This window comes from Eublepharis macularius, chromosome 9 (assembly GCF_028583425.1).
Source record: "Eublepharis macularius isolate TG4126 chromosome 9, MPM_Emac_v1.0, whole genome shotgun sequence".
Classification (NCBI taxonomy): Eukaryota; Metazoa; Chordata; class Lepidosauria; order Squamata; family Eublepharidae; genus Eublepharis; species Eublepharis macularius.
The window spans coordinates 97,787,442-97,811,825 of NC_072798.1; the positions used below are offsets into that span (position 1 = coordinate 97,787,442).

The 24,384-nt window shown below is 43.3% G+C and overlaps 2 protein-coding genes across 3 annotated transcripts in view; one reads left to right on the top strand and one right to left on the bottom strand.

Moving 5' to 3' along the window:
* Nucleotides 1-24,384, top strand: part of FBXL13 (F-box and leucine rich repeat protein 13) — a 174,046-nt gene that overhangs the window by 65,546 nt on the left and 84,116 nt on the right. Inside the window, 1 exon segment of the mRNA XM_054987798.1 lies at nt 19,351-19,403. Within this exon segment, the coding sequence (XP_054843773.1) occupies nt 19,351-19,403 (53 nt within the window).
* Nucleotides 5,721-24,384, bottom strand: part of LRRC17 (leucine rich repeat containing 17) — a 47,327-nt gene continuing 28,663 nt past the window's right edge. Inside the window, exons 1-4 of one of the 2 annotated variants that reach the window (XM_054988306.1) lie at nt 17,380-17,435; nt 15,770-16,669; nt 10,234-10,389; nt 5,721-6,304 (exon numbers count right to left, since the gene is read on the bottom strand). In XM_054988306.1, the coding sequence (XP_054844281.1) occupies nt 5,904-6,304; nt 10,234-10,389; nt 15,770-16,535 (1,323 nt within the window). In that variant the 5' untranslated portion in view covers nt 16,536-16,669; nt 17,380-17,435 and the 3' untranslated portion in view covers nt 5,721-5,903. Of the gene's footprint in view, nt 6,305-10,233; nt 10,390-15,769; nt 16,670-17,379; nt 17,436-24,384 lie in introns of those variants that run through there. The other variant, XM_054988305.1, reaches the window with a different exon arrangement.

Consider the following 24,384-nt stretch of genomic DNA (forward strand, 5'->3'; position numbering starts at 1 on the left):
ACAGCCTGTTAAGGATCTAGTTATTGTAAATACTGCTGAAAAAATTGCTTAGTCCACTTGTACCCTAGGAGGAGCTGTGGAGCATTCTCTAGTGTTTAGGGTTTATTGAATATTTTCTCTTGCAGTTCAACCTACCCCTTGTTGTTTTCTCTTTCTGCTGTATATCAGTATGTGATGGTACTTGTGCTCCGCAGGCCTCTCTGTTGCATTAAAGTCCTCCTGTAGGCAGTTATTGTCTTCTGTAAAAATCCTGTTGCAGTAAATTTATTGAAAGCAAATTCCAAAGTGTGGATTGGATTATTTCCTGAACTCTGCCAAGAGTTGTTATAAGCAAACCCTCGTTGCCTGTTTTGCTTCCTCCTGATATTTTCATGCCAAGACTTTTAGCAGGACTCAGCCTAGAAGTTTACTTTCAGTAGCAGGGCTGAGGAAAGAAATGGGAGGACTTCTGAGAATGTGAAGACTGCCTTTCTCTTGTCAGTAACTGCAGCCTTCTGCCACACTTAATATTTAGGAAGAGCAGGCTGCCTTGAACCCCAACACTAAGCAGGGTTTTCAGGATTAAGGGCTGTGCTACAATCACTCTCTTCCACCGAGATAGTTTCAAGTGGGTAGCCATGTTGGTCTGTAGAAGAAGAGCAAGATTTGGGTCCAGTATCGCCTTAAAAATCAACTATATTTCCTGGTTACGAGGCGCTTTCGAGAGTCAGAACCTCCTTTCGTCAGATACTTCCATCATGCTTCCCCCAAAACTACACAGCTAGCTTCTTCCGTCTTTCTCCAGTCTGGCCCAAAGATTTCCCTCTTGCCAGCACCAAAGATAATTTTTTAAAAGGAAATTTAACAACAAAATGTAAGGAAGCACCTTCCCTGTTTTAACGGTTTATCAATCAATTGAAGTGTGTGAGGCTAAAGAAAACCCCTTCCTCCTGCACTCCCCCTTCTATCTGGAGCAGCTGTGGCTGGATTCTCCGCAGGAATGCTCAGTTACCTGCTGGTTGGACTCAGATCCTTCTCACAGATGATGATCATGGGAGCAAAACTTTCAGTAGAGCGATCATCTGTAGTCACACAGTTTGAACATGTTCAGCTGGGGAAAAGATGACGCCGGATGTACGATTACATGCTGCCGCCACCCCCCTACTGTGTTGGCATCACTGCTGCTCCCAACTTAAGTTTTTCATTTTTATGTTTTTTGTTGAGGCTTACTCCTTGAGTGTTTCTTGATGCCTTAAGGCAATATAATATGATATCCACTAATGACTGAGCTGTCAGCATTCTAATTAATTTTCACATGCATGTTGTCACATAGCCTTATGGGAGTTTATCCCCCCACCACATTAGTAAAAAACTTGCTTTTAAAACTTTAAAACTACTAAGAGAAATGCATATTGGGCTTGTTGTTAGCAGAGTGCATAGTAGGCAGAAAAACATGGGGTGTAGGAGCTTGCATTGTGAGTATGCAGGCGAGCGAGAAACACAGTCAGAGCCTTGGTTAAGCTTTAGAAAAGGAAATAAGAGTTGTCGAAGGCTTTCATGGCCGGAGAACAATGGTTGTTGTGGGTTTTCCGGGCTGTATTGCCGTGGTCTTGGCATTGTAGTTCCTGACGTTTCGCCAGCAGCTGTGGCTGGCATCTTCAGAGGTGTAGCACCAAAAGACTGGTGCTACACCTCTGAAGATGCCAGTCACAGCTGCTGGCGAAACGTCAGGAACTACAATGCCAAGACCACGGCAATACAGCCTGGAAAACCCACAACAACCATCGAAATAAGAGTTCTTTATTGTGTGAAGGGATAGGGAAGATGAGAGATCCCTACTAGCTGTCTAGCTTACGGATGCCCGTGGAGGTCCTGCGTCCATGGTGCAAGACTGAGAGGAAAGGTTGGAGGGTGTGACAAAGAAAGGAAGATGAGGTGTCAGGAAGAGGAAGTCACTGAGAATAGCATTCTACAGTGCAATCCTACGAAAAGTTATTCCACTCTAGGTCTGTTGAAATCAATGGGCTTAGAATGGAGTAACTCTATTTAGAATTGCACTTAAAGGATAGTACCAGGCAGTAAAGAGCAAAGTGTAAACAGATCCCGGACGTCTTTACCTTTCTAGCTCTTTGGTTTGTCCCCCCCTCTGAAACCTAAGTAAGGGTCAGCGTTTGCCTCCTTTTCTTGTAGTGCAACTTTTCTGGAACACAGCGTGTGTACTGATAACCAAAAGTTATGGTATCTGAGCTGTCATGACTGAGGATCATTTTGCACCAAGAGGGAGCAATCTGTGAGAGATCTGTGGCTGGAGAGTAGATCACTTTAATGACCCAACCATACGTTTTGGGAATATGCGTTGTCTTCTCTGGTGATAAAAAAGATAGCGTTTACCAACTGCGCAGGCACCAAAGCGGCCACCAGATACAACACAGAAGTAAATGAAATCAGTCTACCAAGGCATCACTGACCCATGGCTCTGTAGCACAAGCAGGTACTGGGTACAATCCAACCAGCTCAGTATCAAACAGCAACATCAAGGTAATCCAGCAAAGACGCTCAACTGACATGTAAGCGACCACTTCAATTAAGACGAGTTTGGCTGGGGATATTGATCTCATTCACAGCAAAGTTCTTAATGTCCCGATTTCTCAGTGGGCTTAGAAAAGTAACTTGCCAGATGTGAAAACATCTAAAACACTGATACGGATCTCGTCAGGATTGACTATATCAGGCTGCCTTCCCTCCCAAGAACATATGTGGGGCGTCAAAATTTATAGTTCACCGACAGTATCAGTGTTTCAGGAGTCAACCTTCTATGTATTCACGTTGTGCTTGTTCTGGGCTTCAGCTATTATAGGCGATACAATGTCCCTAAAAACCATGTCAGCTCTTGCTTCAAAGTTGGGAGATTTGGGGCTCAGTAACGTGCCCCTGCTGGCCATGATGTGCTAAGTAGTTGTTTACGTGACTTGGTGATAGCCGTGGCACTGCAAGTGGCTGACTGAAGACAGAAGAAGTTAAATAAAAGTATTTACAAATCTCACCTTTTATTATGCAGTCATTAAAACCTCCTGCTGCCCTGCAGCCTATATGGAAGGCAGCCAGCTGGAGTTCTTATTTAAGAGCTAGAGAAGTATCACAGAGAAAGTAAGGGAAATAATCTAATTCTACGGCTGTGAAAATGTTCCCTTCTTCCTTTCTTACAGTATAATTTGAGGTATAATACCTGTACATCTTTTTAAAGCACCTTTATTTGCATGTGTTTACTAGGAATGTAGAAATCTACTTCCTAGGATCTGTGTATGTATTAGGTATTCCTTGTTAAGTCATCCAAATTTTGTGAGATAGTGTTGACTTGCAATTATTCCAATACATTTTATGGTATCAAAAATAAGAAATGGTAGTACTCTGGAATTCCAGCATGAACTCTACGAAGTATTCCAAGAAAAGAAATAACCATACGTTGGATCCTCTGGTTGTCCAAGTGAAAGGAGCTTGTACCTGGCTTATGTAAGAGTCCAATTCCCCCTCATCACTGCAGCTTGCAATGTTATGTGTTGCTATGTCCACAAGAGTCCCCTAGTTCTCAGCAGAAAGTTCATGTGGCTTCAGGGACTGGAGTAGTAATAGTCACTTAGTGGCTCAGGAGTAGACATGGGCACAAACAGCAATACGAATGAAAAAAACACTTTAGTCTGTTCACAAACGGGCCGTTTGTGAGTCTCCATTCCAAATGAACAAGTGGTCGTTGCAAGCCTCATTCGTTGCGTTCGGCCGCTGTTCGGGAAGCCAGACACTCAGGCGCCTTCAATCAATTCCCCTGGCAATGGCAAGGACTGAACTCTGAACTCCTTCTGGCTTTCCTTCTGGCTTTAACCCTTCAGCTTCCAGCAGACAGTCCAGTATTTGCCACTCAGAAGAGAAATAGACAGCAAAGGGGGGGGGACCCATGGATCATACCTTTCCCGGGCTGCAATCTCTCTGAAACTTCGGGGAGTCTTCAAAGGACAGTCACCTGCAAATTTGGTGGGTATTGGACATTGGGAAGGTCAGTTTTGTAACCCCTCAAAGTAGCTTCCAACAGGCAGTACAATTTTTGCCACTGTGAAGAGAAAATGACAGCAAAGGGGGCGGCGCTGGCTCTTCCAGTGCAAGAGGAACGGAGATAATCTCTCCATCCCGCTGGCACCGGGAAGGAGCAGCCCCACAGTGCCGGCTTTGCCTGCTGTCAGAGGAACTAGGGGAGTCTCTCCTCGTCCCTCTGACAGCGGGCAGAAGCGGCCCCGTGGTGGCCCCAGCTCTGCCCGCTGTCAGAGGGACAAGGAGATTCTCCTCGTCTCTCTGACAGTGGGCAAAAGCAGCCCGCGGCGCCAGCTCTGCCTGCTGTCAGTGGGACGGAGAGAATCTCTCCATCCCTCTCGCACCCGGCAGCAGCAGCCCGGCGGCGCTGGGGTGGGGCAGGGGGGTGGGAGCTGGGGGTTGTGGGGTGTTTAAAGGGCCCTGCCCCTTGCACATGGCAGGAAAGGGCCCTTTAAACTATCAACTGGCAGGCGGCAAGGGGGAATCCCCCCTGCCATCTGCCACCTGATAGTTTAAAGGGATCTTTAAAGGGCCACAAACACGAACACCGAACATGTTCATTAAGGGGACATGTTCTGTTCATTGTTCATTGTTTGTGGATGGCAACGAACAATGAACAGGGTGTTCGGAATCCCCCCCCCCTTTGTGCCCATGTCTACTCAGGAGTTGCCTGTGGGTCTTTCAAACATGCCACCTGTTGGTCTTCTGAACACCCTTAACACAACATGGCATGCTTTAGGAAAGTGGGTAAGACTATTGCCCAGTGGGAGGTTGTAATTGTCTGGTGGTACTTTGTCTCCTGCAACACCTGTCTCTTGCAACACTAGCGTTCACCTTGAAGCATACCTTTAACATAAGGAAGCATTTATCTTTTAGCATCCAGCCTAATAAAGAGTTTTGGAGACCCAAAAAGCTTGAACACTGTTTTGTCTCATAAGTTTTACTTGTAAGCCCTCCCCTCGACTCCAGGTACACAAGGGCTGGCTAAGGTTCAACAGTGACAGGAGATTACACCTTACGTGCTCAGAGGTGGTAGACAGTGCATTCAGGTCATAGCTGACTTCTGGTGAACCCTGGTGGGGTTTTCTTGTCAAGAGACTAACGGTGATTTGCCATTGCCTGCCTTTGCAAACCTGATGTTCATTGGATGTCTCCTATCCAATAACTAACCAAGGCTGACCCTGCTTAGCTTCCGAGATCTGACAAGATCAGGCTCACTTGGACTATCCAGGTCTGGGCACATTCAGAGGTACTCTGGTAATTTGTATTGACTTGTACTGTGTAATCCACCTTGAGTCTCAGTGGAAAAGGTAGACTATAAATAACATAAATAAATAAATACTATGTGGCTCTTCTGGTTGACAAGTAATTCCCCCTCACTGGGCTGGGGTGAAGGGGGATGTGGGGAACAACTTGCTGCACAAACTCCTTCCACTTGTGCAACTGTCAAATTCAACGAACATGTTGAATCAAGATGAGAAAATTTTGAAATATGTTTTCAGCCCTCTTTTAATCAGTTAGGAGGCCTGAATCCAGTTCTGTAAAAAGCATAACCTTACTGCAATGTTTTAGCTTTTGGGTACATAGGATAACTGCAATAAATCATATTCTTTTGTATTGAAGTTCTAGAAATTATTACCAGATGTGGCAACAAAGATCCAAACAGATTAAAAATAGTAGGTTTATAAAGAAAAAAGTAATGGATGCCATCTTTTGATTAATAATAAGACATATTTTAGACAGATATTTCCTTATGAACAAACAACACATTTTTTTAAAAAAGACTTCTTTTCTCATAGAAAAACTATCACAGGCTTGAATGTAGCAATAAAAATACTTCCAAATTAACCGATTACAGTGACAACTACACCATGTTTCTTTGCTGTTCTTTGTGGGTCCTTGAGCCTTTCCCATTCTTCATCATCTGTATCTTGTTCAAATGTTTCTGGATAAACAGAGAGTCTGCCTTTGGGACATTCTTCATAATAGCTCCTTACATATTTTCCAACCAGCCAACCTTTGTATTCCTCGGGTTTTCTACATTCCAAGCCACTGTAGTGAACACTGTAGTGATGCTTCAACCAGTAGAAAAGATAATGAATGCTATAGTCACATTTCCAAGGGTTTTCTCTCAGCCACAGTATTTTCAAAAAGTATAAGTCTTCCAATACTCCATATTCAAAATTTTGCAGGGAGTTGTTAGATAAATCTAGTTCTTCCAGATTGATGAGTCCTGCGAATGCAGCTATTCAGGGGGGGAAATACTTGAAATGATGAATAATTTAAGTATCTCACCTACTCCTTAGATGTTTATCTAGAAGATTTATTGGCTGGTTTGCCAAAGACCTGCTCAAGGTGGCTCACAAGTAGACATGGGCACGAACGCGAAAAATCCCCCAAACATGCTGTTTGTGGTTCATTGCCGTCCATGAACAACGAACAACTAACATTGACTAACATAATGCTGTCACGAACATGTTAGTTGTTCATGGGGGCCTGCAGCCCTCACCCCAAACCACCTGCACTTAGCCCTCCTCCCCTCTAATCCCCTCTTATCCCCGGGGCTGCTCCTGCCCCATGTGAGCGGGGCACGGAGAATTTCCATGTCCAGCTCGCACCCGGCAGGGCCGGCACCCCGGGGATGCTCCTGCCCTGTGCAAGTCAGGCAGGGAGAATCTCCCTGTCTCACTGGCACCCGTCAGGGCTGGTGCCCTGGGTCTGCTCCTGCCCCATGCAGTGGGGCAGGGAGATTCTCTCTGTCCCTCTTGCACCGGGTAGAAGAAGCCACCCGGTGCTGGCTCTCCCAGTGCTAAGAGGGGCAGGGAGATTCTCCCCATCCTTCTCGCACCAGGAGAGGGGCAGCCAGCACTCAGCTGCTCGTAGGGGAAGCCCCTGATGAGCAGCTTGTTCAGGGGTTTAAATGCCCCTTTTCGTGCCACTGAGCAGTGGCACGGAAACGGGCATTTAAACTCCTCTTTGATTCCGGGTTTCCAGGGCAACAGCAGGAGTTCAGACAATCCCTGCCTGAACTGCCATGGGAATTGATTGCAGGTGCCAGACTGTCTGGCTTGATGAACAGCAATGGACAGCAACGAACGAGGCTCCCAACGACCACCCATTCATTTGGAATGGGGCCTCATGAACAGCCTGTTCGCGAACAGCCGAACAGGCTTTTTGTGGGCTTTTTTGCATTTGTAATGCTGTTTGTGCCAATGTCTACTCACAAGTAGGTTTGCAAAGCCCCAGCAGTGCTTCTGGTCCCCACTACTGCTCAATGGAGCAGCAGAGGGGGAAATGGGGGTGGACGTTGCACAACATAATTACATAATTTCCTGGAAGTGACACCACCACTTTGCATGATACTCTAGGAATTTTCCCAATATTTATAGTTTTTACAATAGAGATCAGAGAAAACCCTAGAGCGTCATGTAACACGGTGATGTCATTACTAGCTAGGAATCCAGAAGTTACATCATTGTGTTGTGCAGTGCCATTTTCCCAATCTCTGCTCCCAAAATGCTTCCACAGAGACTTGAAGCAGGGCTGGCAACTGTACTTACAAGGTAAAAAAAATTACAACATTAAAATCATAACAAACAATAAAATTAAAACTAGGAATAAAACAAGTATACCTTAAGCACAGCATAAAATTCAGAAGCCTAAAAATACAATTTCATCAGGGAACATCAGGATTTTAATAAAACCACCAACAAGCTAGATGTAGGGCAGAGAAACAATTTTTTTTTAAATGGATAACCTTTCCATTAAAAGCCTGGGTGAAGGGAAATGTCTTGGTCTACCATCTTAAAGACAATAAAGTAGGCACTAGGCAAGCTTCAAAGGGGAGAGCACCGCAAAGGTGAAATACCAGCTCTGAAAAAAAAAAGGTCTCAGGTTGCTGTCCATCTCTCTTTTGCTGGCGGTGGCATGAAGAGCAGGGCATGGGAGAAAGATCTTAACTTGTAGGCTGGATGGTATGAGAAGAAGCAGTGGTCCTTCAAAATTCCCCATACATTTTTAAGATATGGCTACCCGTTTATCACAGTAGGTAAGATCCAGAAATCTAGCTCAGTTGTTTCTTGTGCCTTGTACATGCTCAATAGGATTACAAGGCAGTACAAGGCAGCTTGTAACAGATCTTGCCAGACCAACCTGGTTTCCTTCTTTGATCGAGTGACCAGCTTACTGGATCAGGGGAGCTCTGTTGACGTGATTTATCTGGATTTCAGTAAAGCTTTTGATAAGGTCCCCCATGACATTCTGATGGGCAAACTGGCAGACTGTGGATTGGAGTATAGGACAGTTCTGTGTATAGGGAACTGGTTGGAGGACCACACTCAAAGAGTGGTGGTCAACGGCGTTTCATCAGATTGGAGGGAGGTGTCCAGTGGGGTGCCGCAGGGCTCAGTTTTGGGCCCAGTACTTTTCAATATTTTTATCAATGATCTGGATGAAGGAGTGGAAGGGCTGCTCATTAAATTTGCTGATGATACCAAATTGGGAGGGGCAGCAAAAACCCAAGAAGATAGAATTGAAATTCAACAAGACCTGAATACTCTGGAGAAGTGGGCAGCTGTGAATAGGATGCAATTCAACAAAGACAAGTGCACAATATTACATCTGGGCCACAAAAATGGGAAACACAAATACTGGATGGGGGATACACTTCTGCGCAGCAGTATATGTGAAAGGGATCTTGGGGTAAGAGTGTACTGTAAACTAAATATGAGCAGTCAGTGTGATGCAGTGGCAAAAAAGGCTAATTCAATCTTGGGTTGTATCAAAGGGGCCATAGCATCGAAATCGCAGGAGGTCATAGCCCCTCTCTATACTGCCTTGGTCAGGCCACACCTGGAGTATTGTGTGCAGTTCTGGAGGCCTCACTTCAAAAAGGATGTGGACAAAATCGAGAGGGTGCAGAGGAGAGCGATGAGGATGATCAGGGGTTTGGAGACTGAGCCCTACGAGGAAAGGCTGAGGGCCTTGGGAATGTTTAGTTTGGAGGAGAGGAGGTTGAGGGGGGACATGATTGCTCTCTTTAAATATTTGAAAGGCTATCATTTGGAGGAGGGCAAGGAGCTATTCCAGTTGGCAGCAGAGGGTAGGACCGAAGCAATGGGCTTAAATTACATGCACAAAGGTACCGGCTGGATATTAGGAAAAACTTTTTCACAGTCAGAGTAGTTCAAAAGTGGAATCAGCTGCCTAGGGAGGTGGTGAGCTCCCCCTCACTGGCAGTTTTCAACAAGAGGGTGGATGAATACTTGTCAGGGATGCTTTAGGCTGATCCTGCACTGGGTAGGGGGTTGGACTAGATGGTCTGTATGGCCCCTTCCAACTCGATGATTCTATGATTTGAGGAACCCAAGTCCAACACTCTGTAGGCTGGGTAAAATAGTCGTAGATCTTTGCCATTATGTGGAATCTTGGCATAACTGGCAACTTTACTACTTCAGTGTCACAGTTATGACCTACAATAAGAATTCTGTGGTGAATCAGATTGTTCAAATCACAGCTGTCAGTGACTAAATGAACAACTGTTTTATGCTTTGTGTGTTACTGAAGTGACTAGGTTTCCCTGACCTGACTTTGGCTCAGAGCCAAGCTACAAGAGAAGAATTACATGAGGAGGAGCACGTGAAGGGAGTTGCAATGTTAGCTGGGAAGCTGAGTTTTAAAAGAGATCGGAAGGCTTTGTCAATTTCCCCTCTCTACAGAGCCAGGGAGATGGCTGCTCAGAGGACTTGTTAATTTCCTCTTTGCCTCTGGAAGGCTCTGTCAGTTTCACCTCCCCTTCTAAGAGGTGAAGAGGAAATAAACCCTCTGAGCAGCCATCTGGCTCTGTAAAGAGGGGAAATTGACAAAGCCTTCCGATCTCTTTTAAAACAGCTTCCTGGCTAAGATTGCAACTCCCTTCACGTGCTCCTCCTTGTGCAATTCATCTCTTGTAGCTTAGCTCTCAGACAGTCAGTCAGGAACTCATTTCCCAAGCACAGCTGTTTCTCCCTTCCGTAGCCAGGCACTGCCCTATGGGAAAACAATAGCATGGAAAGTATGCAAATTATATTTATGCCTTTACTTTGCTTTTCAAAAATCCTACTTTATGTTGCACCATAAAATTATTTGAACGATGAAAATATATTAATGGCCTATACAATTGTAAAATTTGCTCACCTGGATCTATGTGATCTATCCCATTACTACTAAGGTTTAATACCTTCAGGTCATTCATGTCTTCAAATTCCTTGGGTCGTAGTTGCTTGATTTTATTGTTAGAAAGGTCAAGTTTAACCACATCTGGAGGTATGTTACCAGGAACTGTCTTTAACTCTTGGAAAGAAAAGAAATACATGTTATAGAAACTCTAGAATTTGCCACCAATTGAATTTTTAAGACAGGAACACAAACAATGTAAAAGAGCATTTTGCTGTACTCTGTACTAATACTCTGCCATCTCTAGTGCAACTCATACAAGCATAGAGAGCGTCAGATAAAGTAAACTGCCTGGATTACTGAAGAAACCATCCTTATATATGAAGGAGGTGTTTAATGTATTAGAGCATTTTTTTCATGGTTGAGGTCTTCCTTGTCAAATGGCTTTTAATAAAATATTTCTTTTGAGGCTGTTGAAATATTGACCCTTCTCCATTCTATCAAGGCAGTAATGAGGATTTAGCCGCGGCTTGTCTTATTTCCAACTCTTTTTTTCTTTTTTTCTTTTTTTTTTGTGCACCCCTAGAATTGGGCCAAGGCTCTGTTGAAGCCAAAGGATGGCTGCATGCATTCATACAAAGGCTAAAGGTCTTTTCCTCCACAAATAAGGATAGTTTGCTTTATGAGCTAAACCAAAATAAATTCTACTCGCATTGGATGTAAGAAATATACAAGAAACTATCTAGCCCTGGCCTAGTATAGGACAATAAATTGAGACTTGGGAAGAGTGAATCTATACTAACTATTAAGAAATGCATAAAAGACCTAGATTACTCCAGGTCAGTTATACGAGATCAGAGTGTATGTTCCATCCAGTTCTTCGGCACGCTTCCACCTCCAACCATTCCAGCGTATACCAAATATCTAACAGTTGCTCGCTACTGTAGAGCGTTCATGCTCGTACACTCTGCTAATGTGATCTGAAAAAGGTTGATTCCCTGTTCCATATGATATTGGAATGCCCTCTTATATTGTGAATTATGGATTGCCCCTATTTTAACTAGATTACCTCAAAAGATAATATAGTTCCCCATCTGTTGGTGGATAGAGACCCAAGAACTACTCTGGGCATGGCCAAGAACCTCTCCTTCATATTTTCCTTAAAGAAATAAAGATTCCCTATCTACTGCTCAAGATCATTGGATCAAAGGAGCCTAAAAGAAAAAGGAAAGTAGTTATAATGGATATTGTACTAAACTTGGAGTTTAAGAAGCCATGATTTATAAACTGTGGTTTATTATAATGCCTGAGTGCATCCAATAGGTATTGGAATTATTTTTTTTTAAAATATAACTCCTCTAATTCTGAATGAGATCTTGGTTGAAATAGGCATGAAGGGTATCAGTGAAGAGCTTTTGGCTTAATAAGAACTGTGATACAGGAGGGTCTCATTTCAGACCCCTCCTCTGCCACAAATTCCATAGATGCCCTTAGGTCATTTCTCCCTCAATCTCAACCCCTTACTTGCTTATGGGTTCAATAATCTTGACCTATTTTATAATGCTGTAGTAAAGATTACAATAATTATTTTGTTAATATAATTAATTTTGAATTACTGATGTAATCTCTTGTGATTGTAAACTGCCTTGGGAACCATAAGATGAGAGATTGTAGAACAATGGATGTGAAGCCCTTTGAATGCATTGAACAGAATAAAATTCATTGCAACTATAATTTGACTAAACAGGAATGGCTCGCCCTACAGTCCCTGCGGGACGACGATGGCATTATAATTAAGGCTGCCGATAAGGGGGGCGGTTTGGTAGTTCAAGATACCGACCATTACGTGCAGGAGGCTGAACGTCAGCTTAACATCCATACTGACTACCAACGGATCCCTAGTAACCCCTTAGCGCATATCCAACGGATCATAAAGATTGTGTTGGACGAAGGTTTACTCTCTAATGAGATTGATCAAAAAACCTATGAAGCTTTAATTAACAAACAACCCCGTACTCCAGTTTTTTACATTCTACCTAAGGTACACAAACCGGGGCGGCCGCCGCCCGGCAGACCAATAATATCAGGGTCCAATTCCGTTTTGGAGCCTCTTTCCATTTACATTGATTTTTTTCTCCAGCCCCTGGTAATTGAAACTGCGGCTTACCTTAAGGACACCATGGCCCTTATATCCCTTTTGGAATCTTTGAAGGTGCCTGAGACAGCATATTTGATGACCTTAGATGTTAGGTCCTTGTATACATCTATACCGCATGAGGGTGCTAGAGCCGTGGTTGAAACCGCACTTTGGTCACGGACTGTACAGAGTCCCTCCACCCCATTTTTGCTTAGCCTTTTGGATATTATTCTTGAAAAAAATTACTTCAGGTTTGACCATACATATTACTACCAGGTTAAAGGCGTGGCAATGGGGTGTGCTGCGGCCCCTAGCATTGCTAATCTTTATATGTCACGTTTGGAACAGCGACACGTTTTTTCTGAGTCCAACCCCTTTAAGAGGTCCATTGTTTTTTACAAACGATATATTGATGACGTCATAGCCATTCTTGACTCCCCCTCCCCCGCGGAAGAATTCGGACACTGGCTCAACACTCTCGACCCGGACATTGAGTTTTCCTGGGTTGGGAGTATGAGTTGTATTAATTACTTAGATGTCACCATTTACAAACGCACACCTGGCTCGCTTGGGGTGCGGCCTTTTGTAAAACCAACGGATAGGAATTCCTATTTACATTATGACTCGTTTCATCCTAGACGTTTGAAAAATAACATCCCTATTGGTCAATTTTTAAGAGTCAGACGGAATTCCACCAATCTCTTTGACTTCAATCTGCATTGTCGAGCAATGGATGCTTGTTTTGCTTTAAGAGGCTACCCAGCAGCGGTTACACGACCAGCCATTAGGAGAGCGGCTTCTACTCCGCGTGAATTACTCTTACAGCCGAGACCCCGCCAGCGGGACCCTAGAATTAAGTGGTCCATGGAATATACTTCTATGACGGGTGCCATAAATAAAATCATTAGGAGACACTGGCATTTGGTGAGCGGGATCCCTGGCTGTGAGCAATACCCCCTAATGGGTCTTAGAAGAACTAGAAGCCTTAAAGATATTCTGGTCAGATCGGAGTTTAATAGACCAACTCCTGGTCGCTCTCTTCCATCTGGACATTTTCCTTGTGGCGACTGTTCAGTTTGCAATTTGATGGTGGATTTATCGAGTTTAATAACTCCCAGGAGACCTCTCCCGATTAAATTTTCCACATGCAAATCTCCCAATGTGGTGTACATCATTCAATGTGGGTGCGGCCTCAATTATGTTGGCAGCACCACACGGCAGCTACGTGTCCGGATACAGGAGCACCTGTCTAGAATTAAAAACCAAGTTAGGGAGGCCCCCTTAGTTGAACATTTTATATCTTACCATAATGATCCCAGGGAGTTGTCTGTCTCGGTACTGGAGGTGCTGGATGCTGGTTGTACCACCAACCTTTTACGATCCGAGTCGAAATGGATCTTCGCACTCCAGAGTATGAGCCCCGGGGGGTTTAAACCTCTCTATTGACTATACTTGCTTTCTTGGCTAATGAATTATCGGTGTGTCCAGTTCTTTGTGCAAGTCTAGCTTTATTTTCGTTATTTTTGTTGTATGGTTGTATACTTGCAGTCCAGTGTAGTACGACCCCTTTAATTCTGTATGACTCGGTGACCCAGGGGAGTGAGTATAAATGGAGGGGTGTGTCGTTGAGTTATTACACCTGTCGATTGAATTTCTGCTCTGTACTGGTGGGTGTGTGAGGAGTGTTGGTTACGGATAGTGAGTATTTATTGTTATATATGTGTACAGTTTTGGGGGGTACATGTAGGAATGTGGTTCATCTGTGATTATTTATTATTATATTGTATTTAATAACCCCTAGAGACTAGCCCTGGAAGAAGAAGCTCCGAAACGGGAATTGTAAATGGAAGCTTTAGCCCGTCGGCTAGCGTGGTCCTTTTTACCCTTTGTGTGATCCTTTGGACTGTTTTTCTCCAACCCTTCCTTACTGCACTCTCCACCTCCAGTTGAGCCCATCATTGTATGGTTGTTAAATTAATTATCTTGGCGACAGACTGCTGTTTTGTATTCATTGTAATTATTGTACCTTTTTGAATTTTTGTACCTTGTTTACACACTTTGCACCTTTGCACTTTATTATAAAGTATTATATAACTACTACTGTTGTGGCATCCTCCGGTTGTTGTTGTTGCACATTATGTGGAATCTTGGCATAACAGTTGCTCGCTACTGTAGAGCGTTCATGCTCGTACACTCTGCTAATGTGATCTGAAAAAGGTTGATTCCCTGTTCCATATGATATTGGAATGCCCTCTTATATTGTGAATTATGGATTGCCCCTATTTTAACTAGATTACCTCAAAAGATAATATAGTTCCCCATCTGTTGGTGGATAGAGACCCAAGAACTACTCTGGGCATGGCCAAGAACCTCTCCTTCATATTTTCCTTAAAGAAATAAAGATTCCCTATCTACTGCTCAAGATCATTGGATCAAAGGAGCCTAAAAGAAAAAGGAAAGTAGTTATAATGGATATTGTACTAAACTTGGAGTTTAAGAAGCCATGATTTATAAACTGTGGTTTATTATAATGCCTGAGTGCATCCAATAGGTATTGGAATTATTTTTTTTTAAAATATAACTCCTCTAATTCTGAATGAGATCTTGGTTGAAATAGGCATGAAGGGTATCAGTGAAGAGCTTTTGGCTTAATAAGAACTGTGATACAGGAGGGTCTCATTTCAGACCCCTCCTCTGCCACAAATTCCATAGATGCCCTTAGGTCATTTCTCCCTCAATCTCAACCCCTTACTTGCTTATGGGTTCAATAATCTTGACCTATTTTATAATGCTGTAGTAAAGATTACAATAATTATTTTGTTAATATAATTAATTTTGAATTACTGATGTAATCTCTTGTGATTGTAAACTGCCTTGGGAACCATAAGATGAGAGATTGTAGAACAATGGATGTGAAGCCCTTTGAATGCATTGAAAGTGCTACATAAATCCTAGGTATTCTTGACTGATCTTGTCTGAGGAGTGGAAGATACAGTCCATCAAACTAGATTTTCTTATAGCCATACATAGGATGTTTGAGAGTGAGTGGAGCTTCACCTATAACTTAGGGTAAATTTTCTTAAACTACCCCCCTACAGCTAAATTTATTATTTGACTTGCAAGTACACTTGGCCTGTTTTACCCTGGTCATCCCAAGACTCCTGTCTAGCACATTTATAGCACATGAGTTCATTTCTGCCATTTTATTGGTGTTACATTGTGTATTGATAGTTATTGTTGTTTAGTGTATTGATTATTATGGTTAATGTTTGGATGGCAAAATATTGCATTCCTTAGATGAAGTACTACTAAAACCTTTTACAAAAACCCTTTCCATGCTCAGAGGGAACTCTATAATTACATGTTTGTGATATGATAATACAGAGATAAAATGTCAATATTTAATTGAAATGTACAAACCTTTCTTTCTGCAATCTAATGTTTGTACAGGAAACAAATAAATGTGGCAGAGAGAGGAATCAAATTCAGGTCTGGTGACTTCAGGCTTTGGCACTACTAGATTGCTTGGGTCCCGTCTTTCCTCTAAAGTGCATAGTGTTTCAACTTTTATCTGTTTGAGCTTTTGACCTTGTAGTTCTGTTGGATGTCCACATTTAGCATAATTCCCCAGGTTCCTGCTTCTTGGAAGCTGCAGCGTTGTTATAAGACTTTCCATCTGACAGTTGCAATGCCAGGGGTTATCATACAGGCGTAAGTAACTCAAAAGAGGCATGTAAATAAATACCTCTTCAGACAACGTCTTCATCTGATTGTGCTGGAGTAAGAGTGTAGTTAGTTTGTTTAAACCAAAAAAAGCTTGGTCCTCAATTTTTGTTATCTCATTCTGTTGTAAATCTAATGTTTTTAATTTTTTGTACTTGGAAAACATGTTGTTTTTCAGCTTACGAATCCTGTTCCTTGCTAAGAGCATGTGTTTTAAATCTTCAGGCCAATCAGACAATACAAATGTCAGTTTTCTTTCTTGACAATCTAAGTATTTGTCATACAGATAGGTGTATACATCACATGGGAGGCCTTGGGTATAGCGCTTAACAGTGCTGGATGCCTTTCTTAAGCCATTTCCCCTTCCATTATTTGCCCTGTTTCTCAAACTTCCATTTCTTGTCTTCCTAAAGTCAGCTGCTTTACAAAAGAAGAGTAGTAGTATAATTGTAACCACTTGCATCCTGACATCCAGCTGGCCCCAATTTCTGTGTACAACAGCTGGAACAGTCAGCGTATTCCTTTGAAATCTGAGTTTGGAAGTCTTAAACTATGGTTCTGAATCACAGAGGCACAGCTGGGGTGTTTGGAATCCCTCTGTTGGAAGAAAAGCAACATATTAGAAAGACGATGATATCATAAACTTTTAGTACATCAGATCACTGCAATGTAATCAGAATAATGCATTACTCCACACTTTAGTGATTGTTTTTACTCAGATAGTAATGGTGTACTCTCCTATTAAGGGAAGGTGTCGTCTACTCAGTTCACTTAAACTACAGTCCAATGTCACATAAATGCCCTTCATTGACTTGACGTAGACATCCCTGAGGATAAATTCATTCTGCATCTATTCATATAATGCAGATCCTCCCTAAGTTAAAAAAAAAGTTTGCTTCCTCAGATGTAACAATCTACTTCTTCCAAACATTTGCCACGTTGTCTTACACTTCCACTATGGTATCATGTTCTGTGCAATTGTCTTTGGGACAATAGTGGGTTCATCTTGTCATGTCTATAAATAGAAACAGGATCTGGGCCCAGACAAGAAGGATGAAGTTGCTTGCCCAATAGTGCTTATTTACTGTCAGCCTGAGGTCAGGAAGAGAAGGAATTGGATCGCTGAGAAGGACGGTCAGAAACTCAAGTGAGCCAATAGGAATTCAAGATTCCTCAAGGGGCACTTTAGATAACAACATTTGCATTCTTCCATTCTTTCTGAGCGCTGACTTCCAGCATGCACACACATGCACACACATACACACAGAGGCACTGCATAGCTTTATTTGTACAGGCTGACATTTTACCTCTTCTTGATCCAATCAAATCTGGGAAGTGTCAGAAGAGGGCAGTCACATTGAAGACGGCAGCTTCTACAAGCTGATAATTTTGTAATACGGAACCTTGTCTCATCGCTTGAGAACTGAAATTTACCCAGAAAAAAATTAGGAGCCACTGGCACTGTGAAGGGTCTGTAAAGGACCATTTTTTCATGAGTAAAACTGACAATAAAAACATTGTGGAATGCCAGTAAGAAAAAAATTTTCTGACCATAAGATAACATGTTTTTCGGGTGCCTTTAGAAATTGTAGTGAGAGACGCACATTTTATCTCCCTTCCTGGACAGTCAGTCCATCATGGCTATAGCAGATTGGTTCTCAGGGAAGATTTCTGCATGTGCAACCATCCTAGTGCAAGTAGAAGCACTAACTGTCCCTTTGCTGTCTACCTGTGCTAAGTGAAAGCCGCTGTATCCCCTGCTAGTTTTTCCTGCATGCACAAATCAAAACACAAGGTATTTCTTCTGATACCATTACAAAACCAAATTAAATAAAATTATGTGAACCATCTGTTTTACATACTGTTGTTCTACGTGCACTTTGTTATCTTGTTAAAAATTGTATTAAAGCACTCTGTTTCTCTAGCCATTGTACTACTGCTTGCACAACCAGAATGCACTAAGTACACTTTCTTTTCTACTTATCTGTCACTGGATTCAACCCACTGTCACAGCCTTCAGTTATATTTTCAAATGTTATATATTAGTACCCTAAAAGTTAAGACATATCTTCATAAAGTCTTGCTTTTAAATTTATTTACAGGAAGGGGCACAAGAATCATGGGGGAAATTACAAGGAGCCGCACTGAGCTGCTAGCCTCCCCTCACCTTCACTACCAGCTTTCCTGCCCTATGCTGTGTTTCCTACCCCTCCACCTTGCCCCATAGCTGCAGTGGCAGTTCCGCAGTTCCTCCATCTCTGTCTTTCTTCTTCCCCTCCACTCCCTCCACCTTCTCTGTTACAAGACAAGACAGAACCTTTATTGGCATAACCGTAACAGTGTCAAAAACAAGTGGAGCCTGTTAATTGTTAAACATTCTAAACACACTTTACTTGCCCCCCTCTCCCACCCTTTACTTTTACTGCCTCCTCTGTTTTCTATCCAGTGGCAGAGAGTTAGGAATGGTTTGCCCCATTGCCTGCTGATCACTGGCTATCAGTGGGAGGTCACAAATCCTAGGGTTGGAAGGGACCTCTAGGGTCCCCTAGCCATCACCTGCCAGAGGCAGGCACCCTGGGCAAATGCGCAGTGGGTGTGTTCCCAGCAAGGAGTGACAATGTCACTTCCTCAAATGACATAATTGCGCCGGCAGCGAGCATGCTTCACAGCGGCCAATTTTGGTCTCCAACTGGCTGAATTGGCCCTGCGTGAAGCACAGGAGCACATCCACTGCCAATGCAATTGTGTCATTTCCTGGAAGTGACATCATCGCATCAGCACCGGGAGCATGTGTGAGCGAGAAGACGATTGTCCTGGTGAGTACGAGACCCCCTCCCACTGGGAGGGTATAGGGACCTGGCAACCCTACCTCTGAGCTAAGTTTTACACACCCTATCCCTTTCTCCTCCTCCTTCTGCATCTGGCGAGAACAGTTCTCTATGTTTGCACAATGAACAGTTCTAGGTTTTGGCTTTTTTTGTAACCTCCTTCCCCTTTTGAGTTTTCAGCTTTTCTGCAAACCTTCCCAAAGTTTGCAGAACCATCTTGTTTGTAGCCAAGTGGGCCAAACTGGTGGATTTAAGTATCCGCAGGTTGGGGCCACTCAGTTATTAGATATATGATATAATCTTTCACTTTTAGTCAAAATCAGACTCTTCAGGCATTTCAATAATTGTCTTTTATATTATTCTTTTCAATGGCATTGCCATTTGGAGACTGATATCACTTCGTACTTTTCAAGTAAGTCTACTTACAATTTGTTATTGTGTTTATTTTAGGCCAGTGCAGGAATTTGCAAGAGTTAAATGTCTCTGAATGTCAAGGATTAAATGTAAGTATTAATGTTAGCAGAAAATTTAGTCTGGATCTGACCCATTTTTGGCAATCGTCCCCAAAGTCCCGCCTCTCCTCCAGGGCTCTGAACCTATCCTTGTGATTTTGGCCTCATGCACATCGGATGCTTGTCAGCCAATCAGAGCCCATGGAACTCCACTGGATGGGAGGGTGTGAACCAGCCTCCGTTTAAGAGAGTGAAAGGGAATTGCAGCTCTGGGTAACAGTGTCTGTTGGGCCAGATTTATATTTGGCTTTTAGTTATGATTGGGGTCAGGTTAGAGAAAAACACTTGTTTTAACGAGACAAAAAGGCACCCTGTTAAGGGCCCGTCAAGTCTAACTTTTGTGCGCAGGTTTTATGAACAGGGAGTCTGTGAGTTAAAGAGCAGTGTAGAACTTGAGCAGTCATCCTGTCAGTCGTAAATGCTGAGGGAACCTGTCTGTAGAAAAAGGAATCAAATCTCCCCTCAGTGTTTGTGCACGTTAACTAAAACTGAGGCTTAAGTTTCAACATGTTAACTCCCATTGGGAAACAATTTCTGGGGAGTGAAGTTGAGATCCAGTGGTACATTCTGTACTGAAGTATTCCACACAGATCCTTTACCTTGTTACACACCTTATTTTCTGTAAATAAATCTTGGTTGTTCATCACCATCTGTGCGCTGTTTGTCCAGTCAAAATAGCTGTGAAAAGAGGTTTATATTTATCTCACAGTTAAGTGCATTATTCTAGTAGGGTCCCAAATGAGAGCCCTTTAGGGAGCACAAACCAGGCACACTACCAGCCAGTTAACTGAAGCTTGTGCTCCTGTCCCTTTTGACTGATTGTGGGTGGCTAGGGTTTAAACAACTAAAAGGAGGGGAGACACCGTGATCATTGAAAAAAAGGAGAGACCAGAGAGTGGGGGAGTGGACAGCCATAAGTCCGGAAGGCAGTTTGCCTTAGAAGCTTCTCTCCTCTCTCCTCCCTCACCCTATTGTAGCTACCCCACCATTGTTTTAGAAAATGTAAAAGAAAAACAAATTCATGTACTTTTCATATAACTGTGTAGCAATGCAAAGCTAAGCTGAGTAACACCATTCTAAGCCCATTGTAGTAAGACTTAGGAGGATATAACTTTGCTTAGGATTGCATTGTAAGTAACTGTGCCTAACTTCTTGAATAGCCTAGAGTGCAAAGTCTTCATTTACTGCGCATATTGTCTCATTGCAAATATTTAATAGCTTACAACATTTTCCTAGGAAAACGAAATACAAACTTAATGTTCAGACTCATAATAAGGCTTTAATTAATAAAATCAGCAACTTTCATGTCTATAGGAGCCACATAAAATGTTTTCTTTGGGACCATAATTACAAAACAAAATTATTAAATCAATATGAAAGCAGTTTTCTAGAAAAAATTTGTATCAGCTAGCTATAGTTTAGTGCTGGCCCCAGTTCCCTCTGTGTTCTCTGACCTACAGCACCAGTTGCAGACATCAGTGACACACAAACTGTTGTGCTCCTTTCATAAGCTGGAACAGTTTCCATTGGATGTGTCAACAAGTTCTGGGCCAAACTGTGATGACAGTTCAGTGGAAAGCAACCACATTGTGAAACTGGGGGAAACTTGATTAGATATCACATCTAAATACTTAAGAATCAAACTATATTGGGAGGCAACTATCCTCTGTGTTTAAATATGGCATTATCCAAATGACATCGAACAGGGTGGGGTTCAAGGTATGTGAAAGGAATACCGATCCCTCTCTCCCACCCTGCAGCTTCTCCTGTCTTCCTCGGCCAATCTCTGAGGCTGAAAGTGTGCTTGGTAGAGCAAAGGTTTAGGTTGGTAGCTGTCCTTACTTCCCTTTTCAGAGCTCCTATGATCAAATGATCTTGAGCAATGACTAATAAATAAATTTCTGAAGGAAAATATGATTGACAGAAATTTGGCAACCAACAAGATTATATTTGGATCACTGTCTGGCATTAGATAGGGAAGAATTTCCCCCCTGATAATTATTAGCTGGAGCACAAGATAAAAGAGGTAAAATCCAACAATTCCTAAAAACATCCCCAAATTTCAGGAAGTTTGGACCTCAAAGCCCAATTCTATGACCCCCTGAACAAGGTGCATCCAGCCACTCTCCGTTGTTTCCTATGCTCGGGAAATTTCCAAGCTGGCTCTCAGGTAGAAACAGAGGGGAAAGGCAGCCACTGGTCAAAGGCACAGTCTCAATGCAAGCTCACCACAGAGAAAGTCCAACAGAACCAAAATCAAGCAAGAATCCCCCCAGAACCAAATTGAAGCAAGAAGACCAGCATCAAACCACTGAATCATGTCAAACCTGCAAATTCCACCCAAACCAAACTGAAGCAAGGGACACTGCTGAAAGCCCAACAGAACCAGTGCCAGTCACAGAAGCCAGACAGAACCCAGGGACAATGGGGGAAGACAACAGAACAGAATCAAGCAAGTACCCACTTTATCAGCTGACACCCCACTACACCAGAAACACCACATGCAAGGCAATTGCAAGCAAACACAGGCTGAATCCACATTACCTCAGCACGTCCCAGTGTTGCACTAAATGTTCGCTAAACACCCGGAAGTATAGCGTCTTTCAAGGACAAGGAGTTCAGAGAGCTGAGGAGGGTGGGAATGGTTAATTCTGGACAAACCAATCAGCTCCCAGGGAAAAGGAGAAGGGAAGAGAGAGAAGCAAAAAGTGTTCACATTAGCAAAATGCGGGCCAGCTGCCAGTCGGCAGCGGACTTAAAAAAACATCGGGGTATGTCCGCAGGGGGAAAAATCGGGGATACAGCGGACAAAAAGCGAGACTGCCTCCCATGACTGCTTTGAAAGTGTGAAAACCATGCAAACATGGGATGTGGAACAGGTACAAACACGCTCTAAAAACTGGGTGCGAAAGTACCTGAAAGCGGTCTGGAGCACCAAAGTTATGTAAGTTGGTCAGGTACTGATGATCAATTATTGTCCAGAAATGACAATTAGAGATGGGCAATAATTGATCGCAATTTTTTTTTGTCTACGATGATTTTTAAAGTAGGAGGAGAATGACCACATCCCTGGGTGGCACAGGCAAGGTGCCCTGAGTTAGTGACATTTATGATAGGCATCAAGGGCACATTTTTCTGGATCTTAGCAGCTAAGGTGGGCAAGGATCCAGGGCACAGCTCATGAGTGGCCTTCCCAAATGCTAGGAGCCTCTCGATATCTATCACTGTGAGTAGGTCACAATGGTTCATGCACAGGCCAGAGGGTGTATTGAATTTCAAATTCAAAAAGAGTCCAGTAGCACCTTTAAGACTAACCAATTTTATTGTAGCATAAGCTTTCGAGAATCACAGTTCTCTTCGTCAGATGCATGGAGGGCAAAAAGAGAAACTGGTCAGATATAGAGGAGGGGGGGCGGGGTAGATGCAAACAGCTCCTTCTGATGTGGAGATCAGTTTGCTTCTGTAAAGGTTCAGAGGACTTAGCCGTGCTAGTCTGTAGTAGCAAAATCAAAAAGAGTCCAGCAGCACCTCCAAGACCAACCAATTCCACTGCAGCACAAGCCTTCGAGAATCACAGCCCTCCCCGCCAGATGCATCACGGCTAACTCCTCTGGATCCTTTGAATTTCAAATGTGGGTGAAATTATGTATACATATATGTGTACAGTATCATAATGATATGTAAAATATAGTGGTATTGATTTATTTATCTCCAATTGAAGGGGGTAGGAGATTATTTATTGTTATTTTATTTTATACATTTATAAATTTAAATTTATAACCCGTTCTCCCTCGCTAGTGGGCAGAAGCCGCTTGCTGCCTGAGTAGACCAGACTGAGCGTGATGGACCCAGTGTCTGTTCCATGAGTGTCCGTGTGTCTGTTCTCAAGCCGGCTTGATCACTGGCGGTGGCACCAGGGGATTAAGGGGGGATTTCCATCATTGATAAGCATCTTCTAAAGCCTTATGGTGAAATCCTAAGCAGAGTTACTCCAGTCTAATTGCTTAGGATTTCACAGTCAGTCACTTGCAAGGGGGAGATGTGACTTGGCACCACTTGGCACACATAACTGTGCAGAATAGGGAGGGAGGAATGAAATGGGACTGCAGGAAACCATTCATTCCCATTTAGGATTGCAGCTACATTCCCCAACAATACAGAAGAGACTTGCTTCCCAGACAGGAAATAAAGACACGACACAAATATATACAGTTAAATCATTCAACTTTATTTGAATGAATAGTATCTTTTCAAGAGGCAGCCCTAGACACCCACCTGGGCGTGACGACACGTGATACTGGAGACAGTGTGACGTGTCAGAAAGCCCTGAGTTGTCAGCCAAAATGGCTGGAGTTGCATACAATGTTGGCAGTGCAGAGAAGGCAAAAAACCTGCTGCCCCTAGAGCCAATTTGGGGCAACCGGGAAAAATTCCTTCTCGGCTCCAATTCAGGCAACCAGCTAAGCCTGCACTGTCTAGTTAACGTGGTGGGTGGGGCCTTTGAAGATGGGCCTGACCTTACCTTATTAGGCCTCTCTGTGTCCTTGTTGTCCCTGAGGGGACTCACACCTGAGCGTGTGTCACCTCAGGGAGAACAATGGACCTCTTTGTGAAGTAGGACAGCTCTGGCTGCCTTCGCTTCTTCCCTGTTCCTCCATCGTGGTCTCGCAAGATCCGCGTCTGGTGGCACCTGAAAGACAGACGGGATGTTCAGGGTCTCAGCTTGAAGAGTCCACCTCCTTCCTTCCTTCCTTCCTTCCTCAGAGTCTTGCTGTTCTAACGCAGACCAAGCCGGTCTCCTGTCTTGAAAGTGTCATAATGACCTTGAAGCTGGAGCTCCAGGCGAAGAGGAGCCCATAGTCCTTCTGCCATTGGCTGCTGTTGTTGTTGGCACATCCTCCTCCAAATGCTCCTTCGGACGATTGGGAGGGGGGAGGGAAGGAGAAAGGGATGTGGGGGGAAAGGGGGGGAG